The following is a 23633-nucleotide window of genomic DNA, read 5'->3' as shown; positions in this document are numbered from 1 at the left end:
AATTCTTTCTCAACTTTGCTACATCTCAACTTTGTTCTAGACTTTGGCATTTCTCCAGCTCAGCCTATTCATTTCAAATAAGTAAGGGGCTCTTCTCTCATTTATTTTAGGTTTCCAGCCACAGTTCCCAGGCCACCAAGGACTCTGGTGTTGGCCTAAAGTACACAGCCTCCACTCCGGTTAGAAAACCACATCGTGGACGGCAGGATGGAAAGGAGAACAGTGGGCCTCCACCTGCCTCAGGATACTGGGTGTATTCTCCTATCAGGAGTGGGTTACATAAATCGTTCTCAAATAGAGGTAAGTTAAATCACGGGAGGGAAGTTTCGCTTCTCATTTATTGGTTGCCTGAAACCCATAAGATATAGTCCAGGCTCCTTAGCTGACTCTGCTAGGCCCTCCTTGCTGTGGCCTTGGCCAGTGCCCTCTTGTCTCCCCTCCCATTACTGTCCTGCAGGTCAGCCGTCTAGCATCCTAAGATACCCATAGCATGCCATGTTCCTCTTACCTCCAGAAGGTACACCTCTAGGTTTTAAACCTTGTGTTTGGAATGTGCTTCTAACTTCCTCTCCCAAACCTATTCCTGCTCAACCTTCAACAAGACTCAGGGCCTCAAACAGCACTCCTCTACGGAGCCACCTTCCGCCCCGCTTGACCCAGGCCACCTGAGTGGCTTCTTCACCTGCACTCCTGGAGCAAGGCAGTTGCTTACATCCTTGTATCGTGGCATTGATTAGCTTGACTAGAATGAAGTGTCATAGGTCCAGGAGGAAGAGTGACCCTTGAAGTGAATCCTAGCTCTTTCACTATGTTGCTGTGTGATCCTAGGCAAATTATGTCGTTCCTCTGAAAGTGTTGAGTGTAAAATAGGAGTATCACCTTCGGAGAATTTGTTTATTCAGGAGCTGCTTATTGAGTGCCTGCCTGCTGTGTGCTAGGCTGTTGTCATCAGTGATAAATGTAGATCCCGCTTGTCAGGGAGACAAGCAGGAGAGCCAGCAGCTTAAGAGAGAGCCATGCATCATGGTCGTGGAAGTGCTGAGAGCTGAGGTTCTTACCGCTCATCTCTCTGCATCTCTTTTGGTCTCTGCTGTAGCCTGAAGCAGGCACCCAAATGGTTGCTGAATAAAATGAACAAATGAAGACAGAAAAAAAAGCGAATCAAGAGATAGGCGTGGGAAAAACTCAAGTATCAGCCACTGAAAATAACATGAATGAATCCTTGTTTTGGTCTGCTTTTCAAAAGTGCTTTTGACCTTTTTTTGCAAAGTTTCATTCTTAGGTCTCAAGGATTTGGACCTTAATTTAAATGCTGCTCGTCTTTACTAAATTTGTTTACCTAATAAGCCACAGGAGCAAAACACTCTTCTGTTTTCTTTTTTTAAGACGCAGGCAGTGGAGGAGATAGCCAGGAAGAGAGCGAGCTAGATGACCAAGAAGACCACCCATTTGTTCCTCCTCCTGGATACATGATGTACACCGTGTTTCCTGATGGTTCTCCTGTACCCCAGGGCATGGCCCTGTATGCACCCCCTCCTCCCTTCCCCAACAATAGCCAGCCTCTTGACCTTGGCACTGTTATTTATGGCCCACCTCCTGTTGGGGCTCCCATCGTGTATGGGCCTCCACCTCCCAACTTCTCCGTACCCCTCATCCCCGTGGGTGTGCTGCACTGCAATGTCCCAGAACACCATAACTTGGTAAGTGGAAAGACGTAAGACCTGCTCCCACACTGCTCCCATGGGAGACTGAATATGGTTATGTGTGTAATGACATGAACTCTCTACGAATGGATTATGTCCCAAGTGTGTTTGTAAGGTTGAATGTTTAGAATGGAGCAAGCATTGATTAAAATACTCTGGTCAAAGGTGAGGGTACCAGGCCAGTCTGCAAACATGTCCAACCATCTCATAACAAAATGCTTTCAGTCCAGAAATTAACCATTTTTGGAGACTTTGTTGTATGTTTTTCTGTTGAAAAGTATTGATATGTACGTGTAGGTCTATTCATGTAGTAATGGCTGCATTTGCACACACATGGATACATACACGTGTGTGCTTGTGTATCCACACATAGGAGCATACAGCAAGGCTGTGGTGGGGATTACCTCTGGGTGGTGAGATTCATGATTATTTTTTTATTTTCATAATTGTTATTATACACAGATTTCATACTTTGTTTTTCACGTTTCACATCAGGCATTTCCCCACGGTTTTACAAATGTTTTTAAAAGCCGTATTTTAACGATCGCGTAACGTTTCTTCTTTGTAGGAAGTATCGTTAACTGTGTGAATTCTTAGTATATTTCATATGCTTACCCTAAGGCTAGATTTCAGAAAATGATTACTTCCTAGTCACTAGCTTGCTTTAGACCTCTGGTTCTAAAGAACTACGAAATGCACTACGAACTCCTCCTTCAAACTCTATAGAGACCTAGAGCTCTTTAGCTTTTCCGTTTCCTCCCAGCAGAGTGAGAGGAAGACAAGGACTAGGACAGTCGGTCAGACTAGTTGCCGAGGGCCTGCCTGTACGTGCTCCCGGAGTTGACAGGGTAGTCACTCGCGTGGCCCTGCCATGCATCGGCACGTGTGTTCACCGCGGTGCCATCCGCTCGGCATGTGGTCCCCCCTTAAGCAGCTTCTGTTACCTGCCAGTGGTTCCCCGCTCTTCTGTCCTTTTCTCGCATGCCTCCTAGACCTCTGTGCATTTGTGCCTGTTGTTTCTTCGGCTTTGATCTTCCCCATGTCATCTATTCCTCAGAGCCCAGGCACGACCCCTCTCCCTCTGGGCATCCTTCCAGACCACTCCCCTCCCCTGTGCCCGGAGGAGAGAGAGACCTCTGTTCTGTCCCTTCTGCTCTTGCTGACCCCTGGAGGTAGAGATTATACATAAGAGGTGCTTGGTGAATGTGTACCGACCTTAGCGGGGCTGATGGGAAAGTTAAAAGCTCTGTTAGTTCATCAGTTTCATCTGTGGGATGTGAAAAATTGGCTTGGTTTAATTTTTCTTTTCATTCTCAAGTCTTAGAAGCTAGCTACCGCCATTTTCATGTGGTTGGTAGCCCTACGAGCACAGTTAATTACAGCTTTTTGCAAGAAGGAAGAGGACCATCTGGTCATGTTCACAGTACTGCATTTTTTTCTTTGTTCAGGAGAATGAAGTTTCTAGATTAGAAGACATAATGCAGCATTTAAAATCTGGGAAACGGGAACAGTGCATGAAAGCACCCAAGCAGCAGTCGGAGAAAGAACTCGCAGAGCTGCAGCATAACATTGATGGTCTTTTGCAAGAGAAGAAAGACTTAGAGCATGAAGTAGAAGAATTACATAGAACCATCCAAAAACATCAACAGCGAAAGTAACTATTATTAGCCGTTTTATCTTAATAATTCTGATGAATACGGTATTGGCTCATTAAGGTGACCCAAATCAGTGTTGTCCAGCAGAACTCCCTGTGATCCTGGAAATGCTGTAGCCCTTTGCCATCTAGAACAGTGGTCACTAGCACATGTACCTGTCGAGCGCTTGAAATGTGGCTAGTGGAAGTAAGGAACAGAGTGGAATTTACATTAAAATAACAGCTGTGGGGTGACCCCCAGGCTGCACAGCACAAGTCTCGTTCTCTTGGCCAGGAATCCACATCAGCTCTTCTTGGAGGCCTTCGTGGAGAAGGGCATTGCCATCTGCCCTCCCCAGTGACCCTGGCTAAAAACATGCGAGCTGTCCTCTGCTCCTCTTTCCCTGCTTCCCCAAACCTCCAGCTGGTGTCCAGGTCCTACAAATAGGCACACATAGCTGTCAAGCTGGTCTCCTTTATCACTGCTGCCCTGGTCTTTAATCATGTGTCAACCTCAGTCGTGATAATAGCTTCCCCGTTGGCCTCCCACATCCAGCCCCCTCTCCATTCTGTCCTTCACATAGCTACGGATCTGAGCCTGCCCCTCTCCCATCTGTCTTTACAGGTGAAGGTCAGGGATCCCCTCTCACATAAAGCCTTTCTCATCTGTGGCTCCCGCAGTTTGGGGTTGGCAACCTTGGGCATCGCACTGTTCACACCACGACGTAAGGAGCCCAGGGTCGGTAGCTGAGCCTCTCTCTTTGTGCACCAGCATCGGGCACAGGGTCCATTAACAAATGCAGTATCTGCTGAGTGCGTCAGATGGATAGAAGCCCATTTTCTGCAATAGCCCATGAGTTAGGATGGTTCCCCAGTGTTTTGTTGTGTAAGCCAGACTGGTCCAGGCACCAAGGTTGGGGGAAGATCTGTGGCGGTCACAGAGGTGAGTGAGCTCTAGTCTCAGCCTTCTTGGAGCTCACATGTGACTGGCTGGTAGACCTGGCAGGGAAAAGCAAGGGTCAGACCAAGAGAAGATGGGGACTAGATGTTTGAGGGTTTCAATAGATGATCATGCTGTTACTTTTGTAGGTATGTGATGGGGGAGAGGGTTTTTATTGTGAGGTTTTTGGAGGGAGGATAGTAAAGCAGTGGAATCACCACTTCTTTTTCTAGGCATAAAAGTATAGTAAATGATCATTGTAAGAGATTTGGATAACATAACATGTCCAAAGAAGAAAGTAAAGATCGTCTGTGTGCTTTCATGTAAAGAGAAAGAATCTGTTAATACGTTGGTAAATTTATTTTCATGTTTTTCTGTCATAGTTTCATTTTCAAGTAATTTTGACATGTTAGCCTTGAGTTAGTCAATCCTGTGTCTTGCTTTCTGATTTGTCAAATACTGTCACTATAATTTTATTCCAGCAAAACAGGAAATCACAAAATTAGGTAGTCTTTGAGGCAGCTGGTGAGCTACGACTTGAAAGATAGTTTCAAGGGAATGGGTGATTATCATGGTAGTAGTTTATTTTTATACCACAGAAGAATAGAAATATCAACATCGTCTTGACAAATGCTTACTCTCCAAAAAAAGAAAGAAAACAACTACATCATACTTTATACGTACTGTGCACTTAGTGTCAGCAGTATACCATGTTTTTTAAAAAGATTTATGTAATTATTAGAGAGAGCGTGAGCATGTGCATGCATGCCGGGGGCGGGGGGAGAGGCAGAGGCCGAGGGTGAGAGAGAATCTCAGACTCCCTACTGAGTGCAGAGCCTGATGCAGGGCTTGATCCTAAGACCCTGAGATCAGACCTGAGCTAAAACCAAGAATTGGATGCTTAACTGGGCTGTTGACGTGCTCCCACCAGTCACCATGTTGAATAAAAGGGTAAACGTAGGCCTGAACATGATCCAATGTAGCTGTCTCTCTCTCCCACCACTTCTCATATGAAACGAGAAAATCATCATACATCTTTTTATCAGGCTGCAAGTGTCTGTATCGTCTACATTTTAAGTGTCTTAATGTGTGTGTTTTTTAGAGATTTCATTGATGGAAACGTTGAGAGTCTTGTGAGTGATCTAGAAATAGAGAAGTCACTCAAACACCATGAAGATATTGTCGATGAAATTGAATGTATTGAGAGGACCCTTCTGAAGCGCCGTGCAGAGCTCAGGGAAGCCGACCGGCTGCTGACGGAGGCTGAAAGTGAACTTTCATGCACGAAAGAGAAAGTATGTTCTGTTGTGGTTTGGGGTGAGGCAGCTTACTGTCGGCAGTCTGAAGGACGAGAAAGAAAACATGATGAGAACGCAGTCGTCCAAGGCAGACAGTTGGGTTCTGGGCTGCAGTCTGCTAGTTAAGGAGTTGTGAGAATTTGGGCAAGCCACCTAAGTCCCCATCTTTGCTCTCCTAATCTATCATTTCAGGCCAAGAATACCAAGGCTGCTCACTAAGGGTTAAATGAAGTAGCATATATATATATATATTTTTTTTTTTTTAAATAAAGATTTTATTTATTTATTTGAGAGAGAGCATGCACACAAGAGTTGGGGGGAGGGGCAGAGGGAGAAGCAGACTCCTCACTGAGCCAGGGAGCCGAATGTGGGACTCGATCCCAGGACCAGTGGGATCGTGACCTGAGCTGAAGGCAGATGCTTAACTGACTGAGCCACCTGGGTGGCTCTAAATGAAGTAGCATATTGAAAGCTGCTGAAGTCACTAACGCACCTCACTTCCTTACCCTGTGTGTTTCTTTTTTAAATTATTTGGCTTTTGGATCTCTGTATTAAATAGGTCAGTCTTCTATTCTTCTAAAACAGCAATGGATCTCAGAAGACTTTTTCCTTCTATTACTTTGTTCTCCAACTTGATATAAAATAAAATATTTTTTGGTCTGAGGTAGTGTTCTTGAGACTTCAACAGAAGGAAATCAAGAGGGAAAAGGAGCTACCTTTCATTGGGCCTCTACTCTACTATGTTTTATAAATAGTGCTTCATTACACGTTCCTGGCAGCCCTGGAGGGCAGTGGCTATCCCAGGTCGCCTAGCCCAGGGTCGCACAGCTCAAGTTCTGCCTCGCCAAGAGAGCTTGCTTAGTTTGAGGAGAATTCCAGCGTAAAGAAGTCCCAGACCCACGTGGAGCATCTCAGGAACTACTATTTTTATGTTGTTATCTCAACATGGATGGATCTAAATGAACAGAAATCTATTACCCAGGAACCGAAACGAAGGATGTATTAGAGAAAGTCTGAGTGATGGCTTTAATAAGAATGGAAAAACATCCTAGTGTCTCTTCAGATGATCTGTTCCTCTTTCTACATGTTAGATGATTGTGAGCAGGACTAGAGAGGAATTTATCACCGGGATAGAAAAGAAAATTAATGATCCGGTAGTAGGCAGAGATCGTAAGTGAACTGCAGCTAGTAAGTTCTTCCTCCTTCCTCCTCCCAAAACAACTCAGGGAGGCAGCTTGCTGCAAGGGAGGAGGATGGAAGAGAGTGGTGGTTTATAACCTAACGTAGAAAGAGACCGAAGACTTAGAGATGGGACTTTGCAGAGCACACGGTGCATTTTGTCCAGTGCTTTGTTGTCGAAGCTGACCGAGCCCAGCATGCTGACATGGGAGGAAGTCCGGTGAAGCACCGGCTGCTACAAATGGATAAAGGAGACGTGGTTTATATTCGAGGCGGATACCAGTCTGCCGTCACAAGATGAAACCTTAACCATTTGCGATGATGTGGATGGAACTGGAGAGTATTCTGCTAAGCGAAATAAGTGAGTCAGAGAAGGACAATTACCGTAGGATTTCACTCACGTGTGGAATTTAAGAAACAAAGCCGATGACCGTAGGAGAAGGGAGGGAAGAATAAAATAAGACAAAAACAGAGGGGGAGATAAACCGTAAGAGATGCTGAGCTCTAGGAAACAAACTGAGGGTCGCTGGAGGGGAGGGGGGTGGGTGGATGGGGTCACTGGGTGATGGGCATGACTGAGGGCACATGATGGAACGAGCACTGGGTGCTGTGTGCAACTGAGGAATCTCTGACCTCTACCTCTGAAACTGAGAATACACTATACGTTAATTAACTTAAAAAATAGCTGTTTAGGAGCTTGCCGACCCTTTTGCATCCACACGAGGTATTTAGTAGACTAGTTTAACAGAAGCCTGTGACTTTAGTGCAAGCGCAGAACCCGAGTGTTTTGCCTGAAGGTGAGTCACTGCTCAACGAAGTGCAAACCAGACACTATTTCTGGACCTTTGATGACATCGTTTTAAGCCTCTTATTTTAGAGAGAAAAAGGAAACCAAGTTGATAAAAAAGAAAACTAATCATGTGTTTTTGAAAAGGAAAAAAAAAAAATCTGTTTTGGCCATATCCTGTATGGGAAGATTTTTAAATCAACAAAAATATTTAGTATTTGTGTTTCTCATCCATAAATGAATCATCTTTAATAAAGTTTTATGTAGCATGATAATACAGCACAGCAGTTATCTCTTTGAGGAGGAAATATTGGTAAAATCGGTTTGTTGTTCCTGGAAATATTTTTAATTAAAAAAATAGCGTAACAATTTATAGATTATTTTTAAGTAAAAAGATTCATAGCCTCCCTCTTAGAGTGCTTCTGCCATTTTAAATTTATTTTTTTTCAGCCAACGTAATATCACTAACATTCTTCCATTTTAAAGGCTACACAGTATTCCATTGTGCTGATGCATTATCATTTAATCTATTATTTGTCAAGTTGTATATCAATATACAATGAACATTTTTGTGCAGTAGTTTTTTTTACTCCTCTGAGTTCTTTTCTGAGAATTGGAGAGTCAAAGTGAATGAACATTTTAATCAGTCTTTTTGGATTGCCTTGTTGTTTTCCAAAAGAGTTGTACCAACCTACACCCCCCGCCAATGGCTGTGAGGGAATATGGTAACTGAATTCCTTTTAACGAGAGTGCCTTTTTTTAGACAAAACATGCTGTTGAGAAGTTCACTGATGCCAAGAGAAATTTATTGCAAACTGAGAAAGATGCTGAGGAGTTAGAAAGGAGAGCCCAGGAAACTGCCATTAACCTCGTCAAAGCCGACCAGCAGCTGAGGTAGGTGGAGTCCCTCAGCTATTCCATGAGATTCGTGAGAAGTTTGGTTCTAAAAGGATAATAATTGCCTAATGATGAATAATGCAGGTTAAGTCTAAGGGGCCTTGGAGAATAAAGCAGTGTGTTTCAGATTGCTCCAGGCTGACACGAAGGATTTGGAGCAGCACAAAATGGAGCAAGAGGAAATCTTGAAAGAAATAAACAAAGTTGTTGCAGCAAAAGACTCAGACTTCCAGAGCCTAAACAAGAAGAAGGAAGTACTGACAGGAGAGTAAGTACAGCCTGTGTCGGGCTTAAGGGGCTCATGGTGGAAGACAGCTCTAGGGGTTCAGCCTCACTTCAGATCTGGTCTAGTACTGCTGGTGTTTGTAGGCTGCAGAAACTCCAGAAGGACATTGAGACTGCACGGCACAATGAGGATCAGCACCTGCAGGTCCTTAAAGAGTCGGAGACCCTCCTGCAGGCCAAGAAAGCGGAGCTGGAAAATCTGAAAAGTCAGGTATGGCAACAGGTGCCTTGAAGAACCAGTTCGTGCTGCTTTGAAACCTATATCATTTATAATCATCCTATATAGTTATAAAAAAGTAATGTATGTCTGATGGTAGAAAAGACTGGAAAATACAAGATAAGATATAAAGCATAAATGAAGCTGTATCTCCTAGTGATTAAGAGTAGAATCCAACCCAAATTTGAATCCCAACTCAATAGATTGTTAAGTGAAAGAAGTGAGTCTCAAAACAGGATACATCCTGAGATCACTTATGCTAAATGTGTTTATGAACACTTGTATTTTTAGTCTATATCAAAGCACAAAAGCAGTCATCTGATAAGGGGGCATTATGAATATTTTGTTTTCTCCCTTTTGCATGTCTGTATTTTCTGTTTTTTTACATAAAAAAGTGTGTGCTATCCTTAAAATTGTAAGTCATTTTTAAATTTACAGAATGCATAAATCCCTGCCTGACTTCCATTGCCAAGGCAGTTGTTGAATGGAATAGGGTATAGATATGGAAGTATTTTGAAAACCATAACTTGAGGGATAATTCTTATTATCATATTGTTTTTCCTATGATTTGAGTGCTTTTATGTATGTGAACTCAAGATCTTTGTTAGATATTTTATGCATGCACCCCCGGCCTGGCCCTCCTCACTCCTGCGGCTGGGATCAGTACAGTTAGGCTCTCTCCTAACTGCCCCCACTACCCTTAGCTGGACCCAGTAGTCTCCATCACAGCAAGCACTGAAGGTTGCATGGCCTTTGTCAAGCTTTGCGTTCTTCCCTGTTCTTGAATCCAGGTGTCAGGACAGCAGCAGGAGATGGCCGTCTTGGACAGGGAGTTAGGACACAAGAAGGAAGAGCTGCATCTCCTCCAGGAAAGCATGGTCCAGGCCAAAGCTGACCTCCAGGAAGCGCTGAGACTAGGAGAAAGCGAAGTAACTGAGAAGTGCAATCACATTAGGGTGTGTTTTTCACTGGGTTTTCTTAAGAGTCCTAGGATGACGTAGATTTATTTTGAGATATTTTAACTGGTTCCCCCTCCAAATGCAAATACAGATTCCAGAATCTCGACCCCTCTGTACTATCAGTTTGATGTGGTGGTACGCATCCGGGTGGTAGCTGCGGCGGTAGCTCTCCCACAGAGGTTCTCTGTCTCTGTGCCTCTCTCGTACCATTTCTTCTCCAGGAATTTCTTTTGGGGAATGTCCAGCTCCTACCCTTTCTTCATCGTTCAGCTTCATGCCACTAAGAAGACTTCCTGACTTGGAAGGAGTCTCTCTCTCCTGAGTCTGGGGGCACTCTGCACATTTCCTAGGGCATCTTAGTCTTTCAGGATCGTGTTTATGATCCTTGCCTAATTTCTCCCAAGGTGCTCAGACTCTTGAGGGTAGGAGATGTATCAGAGTCAGCCTTTTCTCTAACGCATTGCCCTGCACTTAGTGAATACTGCGTATGCATTTTAAATGAAGGCAATGTGTGCCTTCCTTATTTCTGTTATACAGAAATATGTTAGTTTAAAATAAAATACTGTGTGGTTCTTGACATAAAAGGCAAAATTGAACTGGTTTCCGGATCAGAATTGTGAAATTTTTGTGAGATAGTTAATAAAAAAAATTGATTTCAGTGTAATTTTGAGTCATAATTTTGTGGAACAGAGTTGACTTTTCTTTTTTTTTTTTTTTTTTTTTTTTGCGTAGGAAGTAAAATCTCTTCTGGAAGAACTCAGTTTTCAGAAAGGAGAACTGAATGTCCAGATCAGTGAAAAAAAAACTCAACTTGCACTCATAAAGCAGGAAATTGAAAAAGAGGAAGACAATCTTCAGGTAGTTTTAGGGCAGATGTCTAAACATAAAACTGGTAAGTTTAAAGGAGAACAATCCTATAAATTTAGTTTGAGTTTGGAAATGTCTCTATTCCAGATCACAGAAAAAATACAAATGGTGAAATAAACTTCTTTTAAAGTTCGACTTTGTTACAATGAATAAGGAAAAGCAGCATCATAAGAGGAATGTGATATTTTCTGCCATTCAAATTGATGAAATTTATTTAAGAGCAAAATAGTCATAATCATTCCAACCATGGTGTGGAGAAGGAAGACCACTTAACAGGCTGTTTAATAGAAAAATAAATTGGACCAATCCCCCAGTGTTTCCATTCTGAAAAGTCACACCTATTGAACCATTTAGCCCATTTCTGGTTACGGAGAGAGGGCAGGCATTCATATACATTGCAGCAATATTGTATTTATTTATTTAGTAAGTAAGTATTTCCTTGTCTCACAAGTTAAGCTGGCTGAATTGGATACTTGCTGCAAAATTTATATCAATAAAATTTGGAAACTTGGCCAATTTTAAAGCCATACTTTAAACATTTAATGGCATACAAAAATGCTGATGGGAAGACTGAAGAAATAGATGTAAAACTGAATATAGAACATAGTCCCAGTTTGTTTTGAAAATGTGTGTGCCTGTGTGTGCGCATGTGCACGTGTGCACCTCACCTGCACACTTGAATGTGCACGCGCCCTCCTAGAAGGAAATACATCAAAATTCCAGTAGTGATCATCTTTGGATGGTGGGATAATAGTGGGTTTTCATTTTTCATTTTTTTCTTTTTACTTTTTTCTTGAAATATTCTATAGTGAGCAAATATTTGTATAATCAATACTTAAAAACCTATTATTTTAAAAGATAAAAAGTTGTTATCTGAGTTCAGCTTATGTATTTTAACATTTTTCCTATTTATTTTTTTTTAAAGATTTTTATTTATTTGAGAGAGAGGGAGACAGAGCACAAGCATTGGGGAGGGACAGAAGGAGAGGGAGAGGCAGGCTCCCGCCTGAGCCTGAGCCAGGAGCCCAAAGTGGGGCTTGATCCCAGGACCCCAGCATCAGGACCTGAGCTGAAGGCAGATGTTTAACTAGCTGAGGCACTCAGGTGTCCCTCTCCTAGTTATTTTTTATTAAAATTCATTTAGATAGAGTAATTGCTCTTAGAGCTAGATCTTTGTAATCTTATATTAAAATTTTTTAACAAATTAATAAGTTTAACATTAATAAGTTAATGTTTAGCAGTATTTTAAAGGATTTTTTTTTTCTTCATTAAAATACAGTTAGCTCCAGGGCGCCTGGTTGGCTCAGTGGGTTAAGTGTCTGCCTTGGGCTCAGATCATGATCTTAGAGTCCTGGGATCAAGCCCCACTTTGGGCTCCCTGCTCAGTGGGTAGTCTGTTTCTGCCTCTGCTCTCCCCACTCTTGAGCGCTCTCTCTCTCTCTCTCTCAAGTAAATAAAATCTTTAAAAAAAAGTACAGTTAGGTCCTTTAATTCAACACAATATATATGTTTTGATGGCCTGTTATTTCTTTTTCAACAGCATTATATTCTGTTGCATTTTGTAAATGTTTCCAACTTCATATAATAGCATGGACCATGCTCTGTTCCTCTTAGAACTAAAGAATATTCTGGACATGTTGCAACTTGAAAACAATGAGCTGCAAGGTTTGAAGCTCCAACACGACCAAAAGATGTCTGAATTAGAGAAGACTCGGGTTGAAGTGCTGGAGGTAATAAAGCCGTTATACCCTTAGCCAACTGCAGTCTTTCTCTGGGCATGTGTGAGTTCCCTTTTATCTGATTTAGGAGAAACTGGAGTTAGAGAGTCTGCAGCAGGCAGCCCTGCGACAAAGAGGGGAGATAGAGTGGCAGAAGCAGCTCCTCCAGAGGAACACACAGGAAGTAGAGCGGATGACTGCTGAGACCCAAGCATTACAGTCGTGTGTTGAGTCTTTGTGCAAAGAAAAGCAAGATCTCGAAGAAAAACAGGACAGCTGGGAAAAGAAGTTGGCACAGACCAAACGGTGAGAGCAAAAACCAATAGGCTTGTAAGATCCCTTCCTGAAGGCTAAAGCATGATAATGCACGCCGTAAAAAAGAGTGGAAAATGGAGAAAAGGAGAAGAATAAATACACCGTGAATTCAGTATCACAGTACAGCTCACCAGTAGCATTTCTGGGTGTATTTACTTTTAGGCTCCCCCCCCCCCCCAAAGCACTTTATAAAATAACGTGTTGTAGATTTCTTTTTTTTTTTTTTTTTTTTTTTTTTTTAGGTGAAATAAATGCTGGAAGATACAACTTAGAAAATTGGAGGGGGATCCCTGTTTGTGGGTAGAAAGGCAGTACTGTTAAGATCCAGTTCTCCTCAAGTTGATACATAGATTCAGAACAATCACAGTCAAAATCCCAACAAACTTTTAAAATAGAAATTGACAGGTTCTGAAATTCATGTGGAAATGCAAAGGATGGACATAGGATAGAATCTAAAATTTTATAGCTGTGGCACCAAAACAACCTTGAAACAGAACTAAAGTTTAGGTCTAACAGTACCTGATTTCAAAACTCAGTATACAGCTGTGGTAATCAAAACACCGGTACTGGCGTAAAGATAGAAAAAGCAATCAGTGAACAGAGAATCGAAGGTCCAAAGTGCACAAACGTGTGGGCAACCAATTTTGACAGAGATGCAAAGGTCTCTTTTTCTGTAGAGAAAAGGTGGTATTTTCAAAAAATATTGCTGAAACAGTTGCATATCCAAAATCCCCAAAATGAACTTCAGCCCACACCCATACCGTTCTTTAAAATTACCTTAAAATGGGCCATTTACATGAATGCAAAGCCTTAAATATAATAAAACTTCTAGGAAAAAATGGGAAAAAAAACCCTTTGTGACCTCGGGTTAAACACCCAAAGCATGGTCCAAAAGAAAAAATTAGTAAAATTGAACTTCATCAAAATTTAAAACTTCTCCTCAAAAGACACTGTTAAGATAATGAAAAGACTGTCACAGATTGGGAGAAGAATCTTTGCAACCACAAATTTTCAATAACGAGCTTGTGCCCAGAGAATATATATACAAAGAATTCTCTTAAGTCAATTATGAGAAACCAAACAATCCAGTTTTTCAAATGGGCAAAAGATTTGAACAGACATTTCACTTAAGATGAATGGATGGCAGATAAACACACAAAAAGATGCTCAGCATCATTAACTGTTAGGAAAATGCAAATATAAACCATGATGGGATATCATTACACACCTATTAGAACGGCCAGATGCTGGCTTGGAACTTTCAGACACAATTGGGAGGGTAAAATGTTAGACCACTTTGGACAATAATCTGTCAGTTATTTAGAAACTCTTACATACATTTACCAGAAGAGCTAGCCATTCCACTCCTAGTTATTTTTTCATGAGAATTGAAAGCATATGTTCATACAGGGAATGATGTACTTTAATGTTCATAGCAGCTTTAACCTGGACGCAACCTAAATGTCCATCAGCTCGTGAAGGAGTAGACAAATTATAGTATATCCTTAGCGTAGAGTACTATTCAGCAATAAAAAGGGAGTGCAGTATTGGTACAACACCATGGACCAATCTCAAAGTGACTGTGCTCGAAAAAAGCCACACAAAAACAAGCCCATACTGTATGACTCCGATCATGTAAGAGACAGCTCACGCACGCCTGTTTTTTGGACAATTGTATTTCCTGCTTTTCACTAATCAGAAGGTAGCGATTTATTTTAATCACCAGATTTTTAGAATTCTGCGTGCTATCTATATTAAGGGTTTTATTTATTCAAGAGACAGAGTGAGTAAGAGAGAGCACAGGAGCAGGAGCAGAGGGAGAAGCAGACTCCACACTGAGCAGGGAGCCTGATGTGGGGCTCGATCCCAAGACCTCAGGATCATGACCTGAGCTGAAGGCAGCACTTAACCGACTGAGCCACCCAGGCACGCCACTCTCCACATTTTTATCCCTGATTTTTATAAAACTTTAGTGAGTCGTTTTTCAAAAAACTCTCCTGTTGAGAAAGCTGAAAGTAAGATATCTTTTGAAAATGAGTTGAAGAACCTTAAATTTTGTCAAGATTCATAATCACTCGTGGTCCGTAACTACACTGTGAAAGTGTCACACGTGTGTCTTGTGTGTGCTTGAACATTTCGTGTTTGGTGGTGTGACTTACTCTTCTGGCCTGGTAGGGTTCTAGCAGCTGCGGAAGAGGACAGCGAGATGGAGCGGGCACGCTTAGAAAAGTTGGAACTGGACGCCAGGAAGCTGCAGCAGGAGTTGGACCAACGAAACAGGGAGAAGCTCTCCCTGCATCAAGACCTGACAGTGGTGCAGCAGCAGCTACAAGGTGTGGGGGTGGGGGTGGGGGGCTCTTTCCTTCTGTCCTTTGCTTCCCCTTCCCCTTCCCGTCCCGTTATTTTTTACTGAGTATACAGCCTTTTGTTTTTTTCCATATTTGGAGTCTATTATACAAGGATGAGAAGTCAGATTTTATAGGCTAAAAATATTCCCTTATCAAAACTATATTAACACTTTCATAAACTATACAGAAAGTTAGTGAGACAGACGTGCGCATTTGTAGAACTGCAGGACAGTCATGCCAGATCCCTGGGGAGGGGGCTCCAGGCACAACCGCATTTGTATGCGAGTGCACAGGGGCCGTGCCTAGGCGTGCACACTCAGGACGGATGCCTGTCCACTTACCTGCTTTTTGGAGCAGACGTTTACCTTCCTCATCCACCAGCTGTTGGGGAAGGACACAGGCCCTTGTTCAGGGAGGGTTTCCCAGTGGCCCTCCTCCATCATCATACCTGGAATCAGGAGTTTCTGCAGCCTCTTCTCTTTTTCACGTCTTGCTGAGGCAGAGTCTTGAAAAACAAAACCAGAACTCAGCTGTTCCCAGAAGAAATGTTAATCAAAGATCATCCCCACGGGGACTGCTGTCCATTCCGATGGAAACCGTCTTTGCCCCTTGGTCCCTGCCTCCTGGGTTCTTTTAATTGTTGGCTTTTCTTATTATCCAAATAATTCATGCTAATGGGTATGGGATTTATTTTAGAAGTGACAGAAATGTTCTAAAATTAGATTGTAGTGATGTTTGCACAGCTCTGTGAATATACTTAAAGCCAGTGAATTGCATACTTTAAAATGGGTGAAATGCATCGTATGTGAATTATATCTCAGTAATGCTGTTTAAAAAATTAGTTCATGTTCCTTAAAGAACAATTTAAAAACATAAGCAAAAAGAAGAAATAAAAGTTACTATTGACCTCACCCCTCAGAGCTAATTCCTGTTGACAGTGTGGTGATTATCCTTCCAGAGTTTTCCTTCAGGGTGTGTGTGTGTGTATAGTTCTAAAACAAAAAACAAAGATGCAGATAATACCTTTATTACCAAATCTTGGTAATTATTCATGATTAGAAGTTAACTAAATAATTCTAACAATGTTCTTTTGAACACTTTCTGTGTCTTAGACAAGATGCAAGGATTTTATATGCATTTTTTTATTAATCCTTGCCATATTTTTATGAGATAGAAACTGTTTCACCCATTTACAGATGAGGAAACTTAAGCTTAGTTTCCTTGTGAATTAAGTGAGAAATGACTTCCTCAAGGACCTAGAGCTGGTTAGTGACAAAGCCAGCATGCACATAAGATCTTTTCCCAGATTGTCTCCCTTTATATTTCTAGCAGCAGTGTAGAAGGTTTTCATTTTTAAACCATGCACATCATCAACCCTGGGTATTATCTATAATTTTTTTTTATTATGAAGGTTTTGAACATGTAAATCTAAAAACCTGAGCTCCAAGCCCAGGTTATACATGTTAACTCTTTCTTTTGATCTTTTAATAAGATGGTACAGCGTAGCCATACCTTTAACAGAAGTTTACATTCAGTTCCTACTTTTTTTGAGGGCTGATGGGAATTTAGAAAATGCATACAAGTATTTATGTAATGTAAATGTTATTTCTGTAGAAAAACAAGAAGCAGTAAACTCATTACAGAAGGAACTAGCTGATGTCCAGGAGCATTTGGACCTAGCAGAACAGGTAAACTTAATAAATGTAATCTTCTGGTTGTATCTTGAAGGCCTGCAGACAATTGGTTAAAATAACAAATCAGGTAGGTTGGTTCCTTTTCATACCTGCAGGTGTCATAGGGCCGTTGATGTAACACAGTCATCTGTCCACAAAACTTTGGGTGCAGAGCAGTGATGTTCTCATTTATTTTAGCCCCAGAACTCTTGATTCAAAGTTCTACTCAAAGGTAATAAGGAAGATGGTGGCTAGACCAGAGCCTAAAACCTCGGCCAGCCCCCTGTGGGGGCTCCAGGCACCAGACGGACCATGTCTTATCCGTGGCACAGACCAGGCCTCCAGAGGCCGGGCTTAGACTTGGTCGCTTATTGAGCAGCAGAGGAACGGCCAACTTCAGAGTAACCGGCCTGCATCTTGTCAGATGTTCGGTGGAGCTGATTCTCGACCCTTCCACTTCTTATAGTCTCCTTGAAGATAACCGAGTGTTGTCCAGTGAGAATAGTGCTATATAATTTGAGTTTCAAAGGACCTCAAGCAAGTTCTGGGCCTCGGTTTCCACACCATGTAAATTAGAGGTTGGATTAGACCTCTGAATCCTTCCAGCTGCCTTTAGGACTCAGTGTTTCTGAGATGTCTAGAACAAAGTATTCCATCTTTAAAAGCTTCTTACATGAGCTCTAATGAATATTTTCTGTGTTGTTAGAAATACAGTAATGTTTTCAAAAATGTTTAATTTGGGTTCCTTGCAGAAAAAAGAATTTATTTTGTCATTTTTTCAGCCCACAAAAATGTCCCAAATAGTAACAACACCATGACTTTTAGGTTCATTTTCCATTAGAATTAAGCCTTATTCACAGCTCTCCGTAATCTTCCTAGCACTCTTGGAGGTGGGTGTTGTTTATTCCCACCTCAGTGACGAAGCAACTAAAGTTCAGAAGAACTGGGCCTCTTAGGTTGTGACATCTTCTGTCATCTTACTTTTCAGATACTAAAAAGAGGAAAAGCTGATGATTAAATTGTAGTCTGGGTGCCTTAAAATAAGTTTGTTGGGATGATAAAGGATGTGGGACTTTGGTGCCTGTTGTGTCAGACTTGGCTGATACCAGGAGGGGCACTGGCAGCCCCAGAACAGAAGGCTTTGTGGGTAGTTTCCATTTGTTCTTTCACATACAGGAGGTGCTCCGCACCACCAAGCGCAAGGACGCACTGCTCAGCGAACAGACCAGGCTCGAGAAGGACGTGGGTGAATGGACGAAGAAGTTTGAAGACTGCCAGAAAGAAGGGGAGACAAAGCAGCAACAGCTTCAAGGGCTTCAGAAGGAGATTGAAGGAAACGAGGCGAAGCTCGCCCAACAAGAAATGGTACTACACGTTTATGACTTTACAGCAAGGATCCCAGTGTCACTCGGGTGAGCTTTTCCCGGGCAGAGGCTGTGCAGAGGATCCCCCCGTGGGGCTAGCTCCCTGGGCTACCCGCTTAGCCGGGAGGGATCTTACCCCGCGCTCTGACTCTCTGGGGAGTAGTGTCTGTGGACCATTAAGACCACAGAACGCCGGTCCCGTAGAGAATCTGGATGGCGCCAGGCCACCCGCTGCACGAACCCCATCTCGAGCCGGCGGGGAGCTGTCGGCACAGTTGCCTCGGTAAAGGGAACTCCCGGTCTGTCCCGGTGCGCCTCTCCTGCTTTCTCTTGAGCTGGAACCTGGCTAGTGTCCATGACGGTTCCCTCATTGGGACATGCTGTGTTTGTTCTTTTATGACTAAGGTGGTTCTCTATTAAGATGTTTCAGAGACTCCAGAAAGAGCGAGAATGTGAAGAAAAAAAGTTAGAAGCTAGTAAAGTGACTCTGAAGGAGCAGCAGCAACAGCTGGAAAAGGAATTGATGGAGCAGAAAGGCAAGCTGGACCAGGTGCTCGCTAAGCTCTTGGCGGCTGAGGAGCGTGTCAGGACCTTGCAGGAGGAGGGAAGGTGGAGCGAGACCCTGGAGAAGACGCTCTCCCAGACCAGTACGTGTTCCCGAACATGGCGCTGCGGGGCGGTGGGGCACGCTGGTTGTCTTGTCAGGTGTATCGAGGAGACCCAGAGCCTGGCCATGGCCCAGAGGTGCGCCGGGAGGAGATGCCCAGTTGGTGGATCCTGCTAGCCCGTGAGAGGTGACAACAGGCGCAGAGGCACAGGGCATTTGTCTTTTGTGGAAATGGGATCTGATTCTGAGACTGTGAGGTCTTTGACTTCACCATATTGCCACCTTCGAGAATGTTGCCACAGGGAGAGACGTTAAGGCAAAGGAATTCCAGAAGGCACTTTGAAGGCTTTCGCTGAAGCACACTGTTTTGAGATTAGGAAACAATGATCCATTTCATCTCAGCCAATCAGAAAACAATATTACCAATTCTGTCTGGGTCCCAATTGGACGTCGTGAATGGTACCAAAATACTAGGTACTTGCTGTCGTGTCGGTTGGCTCCCTCTTGAGCCGTGTATCCGTGACACTGACGTGGGAATCCAGGGTAAATGATTGTTCCCACGTCAGTAAATGATCTTTTCTCTTTCTTACTTCGGGGTTTAATAATGCTCAGAAAATGTTCTTTTCCCTGCGGTGGCCTCAGTGAAAGGGTTAGGACTCCTAATTTTTCCCCCGCAACTCTTGGTCCATTCAGACCCAACCATTTCGTGGTGAAAGTGAAACTCGCCAGATGTGCTGAGTCTGTCCACAGCAGACATGTGGAAGTGAAGTCTGCACGGGGTTGTTGCTCCAAAGAGCGTGATTAGAAACATGGATTTTACGTCACGGTTCTTTTTAAGCACAACTTACCGAGTCCTCACCGTGTGCTTCCTACACGTTTGCCTACAAGATTCCCATTGAACACTGGGAAGTAGGCGCCTCCTGTAGAAGACCGGGCTCGTGCCCGTGATCTTTCCACCGAGCTGCCTCCCGTGAAGGAGGGGTGTCGGCGCACCTCCCTGGGTTAGCGGTCAGGCGCACAGAAAGCCTTTCAGTCGTGTGCGCATGTGCCCTGCCCCTGGGATCGTTCTCCCTGGTCTCACGCTCAGAGGGAAGGCAGGAGCTGTGTGTCGCTCCGGAACCGGCCCTGCAGGACCCAGCTGTGCCAGGAGGCCCCTTCCTGTGGGCCTCTTTCTGGGGTGATGTGGGGCGGGGCACGTAGAAGACCCGGGGAGCCGGCGTGGGTGGCACGCCATGACGCAGCCCGCCCGCAGCCCACCCAGGGCCTCTGGCTAAACTGAAAATGCTCATTTCAGAGCGGCAGCTTTCAGAACGGGAGCAGCAGTTACTGGCCAAGTCAGACGAGCTGCTGGCCCTGCAGAAGGAGACGGACTCCATGAGGGCGGACTTCAGCCTCTTGCGGAACCAGTTCCTGACGGAAAGAAAGAAAGCCGAGAAGCAGGTGGCCAGCCTGAAGGAAGCCCTTAAGATCCAGCGGAGCCAGCTGGAGAAGAACCTTCTGGTGAGTGCCTGCTGCCCTGCAGCCTCCGAGGAAATAATGCATTTAGATTTTTAAACTAAAGCTCGCTGCTTCTGAGCGTCGAGAAAACAAATCACCTGTCCACCCAGTCCCTACGCAAAGGTCGGTTCTGGTGTATTTGCGTGCACAACTCCGTCTTGGAGCTGGTGGTAGGTTTGCCCGCGTTTGGGGCAGCCCAGCTGGCAGGAGCGGGGGCCACGTGAGCAGGCCACGTGGGCACAAAGGCGAGAGCACCTCCCCCGCCCCGGGCTGGGGGGGGGGCGGGGCGTGCGGTTGGGAGAGAAGGCTCCAGAGACCTTTTTGTCCATCGTTGCCCTCCCCCTCCCCCTTCGCTAGGAGCAAAAGCAGGAGAACAGCTGCATGCAGAGGGAGATGGCAACCATCGAACAGGTGGCCCAGGACAACCACGAGCGGGCCCGGCGCCTGATGAGGGAGCTCAACCAGATGCAGCGCGAGTACGTGGAGCTCAGGAAACAGGTGCGCCCGGGGCCACGCTCCCCCCTCCCCCCTCCCCCGGTGTCCTCCCCGCTGGGCTCCGTCGGACAGGTTGCCCTTCTTGGATAGTTCTTTTCACAGGAATATTTCTTCATGGAGATTGTCAAAGCCGAGGATGACAATGTCCTTTAAGTGAAATGTGTTTGTAGACTTGAAATTTAGAAATGCACCTCCACAAGGAAACAGCATTTGTACTTTTAAAATCCCCCTAAGTTCAGCAAGTTCCCTCCGTATGTTAGTTTTCAGAAGAAAAACGGCAGTTCTTCATGAAATTTTACCACGTCCAAGAGAACTGTGTTGAAATGTTAGATTTTATGCCAGAAACAAGTCATTGTGGCCCAAGTCCCCAGGAAGGAAGAGCTGACCCCGGGAGAAAGCCCCGTTCCCGTCATGGAGCCAGGCTGAGGGCAGGTGACGCTTAGACTGGGGGAGTCTGGTCCTGGGTGGAAAGTTCCACAAGCACGTGACACAGGAGACCGTTCACTTCCCAGGGGTCCCCGACTTCACCTGATGGTATTTGACTTACTCCTCAGATGACAAACCAAAAGGATTTGGAAAGAAGACAGATGGAAATCAGTGATGCGATGCAGACACTTAAATCTGAGGTGAAAGATGAAATCCGAGCCAGCCTGAAGAATCTCAACCAGTTTCTTCCAGAACTGCCAGCGGACCTGGAGGCCCTTCTGGAAAGGAATGAGAACCTTGGCGGAGGCTTGGAGAGCTTGAAAGAGAATTTCCCGTTTACCGTGAGCGACAGACCATCATCTTGCGAAGAGAAACTGAATTTTGGTCAGGCTCACGTGGCGGTAAGGCTGCGCCCGCGGCCCCCTGGGCTTGGGGGGTGGGGGGGTGGGGGGGGCCTGCGGGGACTCTGATGTGTCCCTCCCCCCTGGAAAAGGATGAACAGTGGCGGGGAGAGGCACTCCGGGAGAGGCTGCGCCACCGCGAGGACCGGCTCAAGGTTGCCCTAGAACAGTAGGAGGTGCTGGGGGGGGGGGCTTGGGCTCAGAGCTGGGCACCGCCCGGTGAGTGGCAGGGGTCCCAGGGGTCCGTTCGAAGCGGGGCGACGCTGCTTTGCCTCGCTCACACCTGAGGCCTTGGGACAGGAAAGCAAAGCGCCGCGGTGGTATCAGAGGGCCCGGTGGTCGAGAGGCTGCGGACCTAGAGGGCGGCTTGGGCGTCTCCGGGAGGCCGCTGGGCCGGAACACGTGGCGCCCGGGAGCCCGTGAGGCCCACGGGGCCGCTCCCCTGTGGGCAGCCTTTGGGGTGTAGGGTGCAGCCTCAGTGGTGCCCCAAGATCTGGGGTTAAGGCTGTAGGTGACATGCGGTGGGGGGGGGGCGGGGGGGGGGGCAGCGACGTGTTCGGCGTGAGGCCGAGGGCTCCTCAGATGGGAGTTGGTCATGGGGTTGGCTCCGGGGGCCTGGGAGGTGGCTCTGGGGCCGCCCCTGGGTGTCCCTTGGAGGCGCAGGTGACGCACAGCCCCGGGGAGCCCGGAGGGGAGCGGAACCGCCCGCCTCACGCCGTCCCGCCTCCAGGCCCAGCTCCGCCGCTGCATGTCCAAGCAGGCCGAGGTGCTGAGCGAGGGCCGGCGGCGCACGGAGGGCTCCCTGCACAGCCTGCGGCGGCAGGTGGACGCCCTGGGCGAGCTGGTCACCAGCACCTCGGGGGACTCGGCGTCCACCCGCAGCCTGTCGCGCACGGAGGGCTCCCTCGCCGAGGACGGCCCGCCGCGGCCCAGCCAGGTGAGCGCGAGCTCCCCGTCGCCCTGCGGGTCCCCGGGGGCGGGTGTGTGGGTGGCGGCGGGGCCCTCGCCCGGGGCTCCAGGGCTTGGTGTGTGCGGCGCCTGCGGGCGGCGTGTGGGAGCTGCACGTGCCGGGGGTCGGGCGGCAGCGGCCGAGGTGGAGGACGGGGCGGGGGGCGGGGGCCGGACGGGGCGGGGGGCGGGGGCCGCAGCGGAGGCAGGAAGGGCCTTTCCCGACACCGACACCACCGGAACCACAGAGAAGCGGAGGCCCCGACGGGAGGGGGCGGGGCGGGGCGCAGCGAGGGGAGGCCTCCCGAGCCTTGTCTCCCGCCCTGCAGAGCTCCCGGCGGCTCCCCCGAGGCCCGTCGCCGCGGCTGGACGCGCACCGACCCTGAGGACCCTGAGGACCCCGAGGCCCGGCGTCCCCGCGGTACGTGCTGCCTCCCGGAGCCCCGCTGAGCGCGTCCTGCCGTCACCTAAGCTTCTCCTGGATGACGAGGCGCCGGGACGCCCCTCCCCCCCCTCCCCCCCCCCCCCCCCCCCCCCGCGACCCCCGGCACCCTCAGCCCCGCCAACACGGTGGCTCTTGCTGTGGCAGGGACGCTTCCTCCGCGTCCGCGGACACCAGGCTCACGGGAAGGCGCGTCCATGCGGGAAGAGCCGCGTCCATGCGGGAAGAGCCGCGAGCGGAACCCGGATGCCCGGGCTGGTCTCTGGGCCTGGAAAACGTGTTGCCGTAAAAGCAGCGCCCGCGGCTGCGGACGTGAAGCCCCGAACTGGTAAACTCGGCGGCTGCGGGGCCAGTGTACTCAGGACTTTTCTCACGGAGACCGTCACGTTTTATTTTTGGAAATCTATTTTCATAGGAAAATAAAAGATAAAAGCGCCTGTCACGTGCAGTTACGTTTCTTGGATGTGCACAAAGGCCTCGGACCCCGCGCTGGAGGGCGCCGCTGTCAGGCCGGGATCGGGGCTTGTCCTCAACCAGAAACACTCCTTGGTGGGAAATCAGCAGAGTCTGACCTGGTGGAAGTTCAAACCGTTGGACTTTTAAATTTTTGAGCCACTGTCATTAATGGCTCAGC

General features: G+C 46.4%; 1 protein-coding gene across 5 annotated transcripts in view; it reads left to right on the top strand.

Annotated features, from left to right (window-relative positions):
* Positions 1–23441, top strand: part of CNTRL (centriolin) — a 78829-nt gene extending 55388 nt beyond the window's left edge. For 4 of the 5 annotated variants that reach the window (XM_072727487.1, XM_072727486.1, XM_072727489.1 and 1 more), the window contains 22 exons: positions 111–300; positions 1387–1700; positions 3152–3357; positions 5379–5571; positions 8304–8434; positions 8565–8705; positions 8807–8933; positions 9731–9895; positions 10631–10790; positions 12380–12495; positions 12572–12789; positions 14974–15131; positions 16761–16834; positions 17996–18184; positions 18605–18830; positions 20085–20290; positions 20645–20785; positions 21337–21609; positions 21702–21764; positions 22340–22546; positions 22887–22978; positions 23147–23441. In XM_072727487.1, the coding sequence (XP_072583588.1) occupies positions 111–300; positions 1387–1700; positions 3152–3357; positions 5379–5571; positions 8304–8434; positions 8565–8705; positions 8807–8933; positions 9731–9895; positions 10631–10790; positions 12380–12495; positions 12572–12789; positions 14974–15131; positions 16761–16834; positions 17996–18184; positions 18605–18830; positions 20085–20290; positions 20645–20785; positions 21337–21609; positions 21702–21764; positions 22340–22546; positions 22887–22943 (3555 nt within the window). In that variant the 3' untranslated portion in view covers positions 22944–22978; positions 23147–23441. The remainder of the gene's footprint in view (positions 1–110; positions 301–1386; positions 1701–3151; positions 3358–5378; positions 5572–8303; positions 8435–8564; positions 8706–8806; positions 8934–9730; positions 9896–10630; positions 10791–12379; positions 12496–12571; positions 12790–14973; positions 15132–16760; positions 16835–17995; positions 18185–18604; positions 18831–20084; positions 20291–20644; positions 20786–21336; positions 21610–21701; positions 21765–22339; positions 22547–22886; positions 22979–23146) is intronic. The other variant, XM_072727488.1, reaches the window with a different exon arrangement.
* Positions 23442–23633: the final 192 nt, after the last annotated feature.

Source organism: Vulpes vulpes, chromosome 12, assembly GCF_048418805.1.
Source record: "Vulpes vulpes isolate BD-2025 chromosome 12, VulVul3, whole genome shotgun sequence".
In the NCBI taxonomy this organism is placed as follows: domain Eukaryota; kingdom Metazoa; phylum Chordata; class Mammalia; order Carnivora; family Canidae; genus Vulpes; species Vulpes vulpes.
This window is presented reverse-complemented; position numbering and strand designations above follow the sequence as displayed.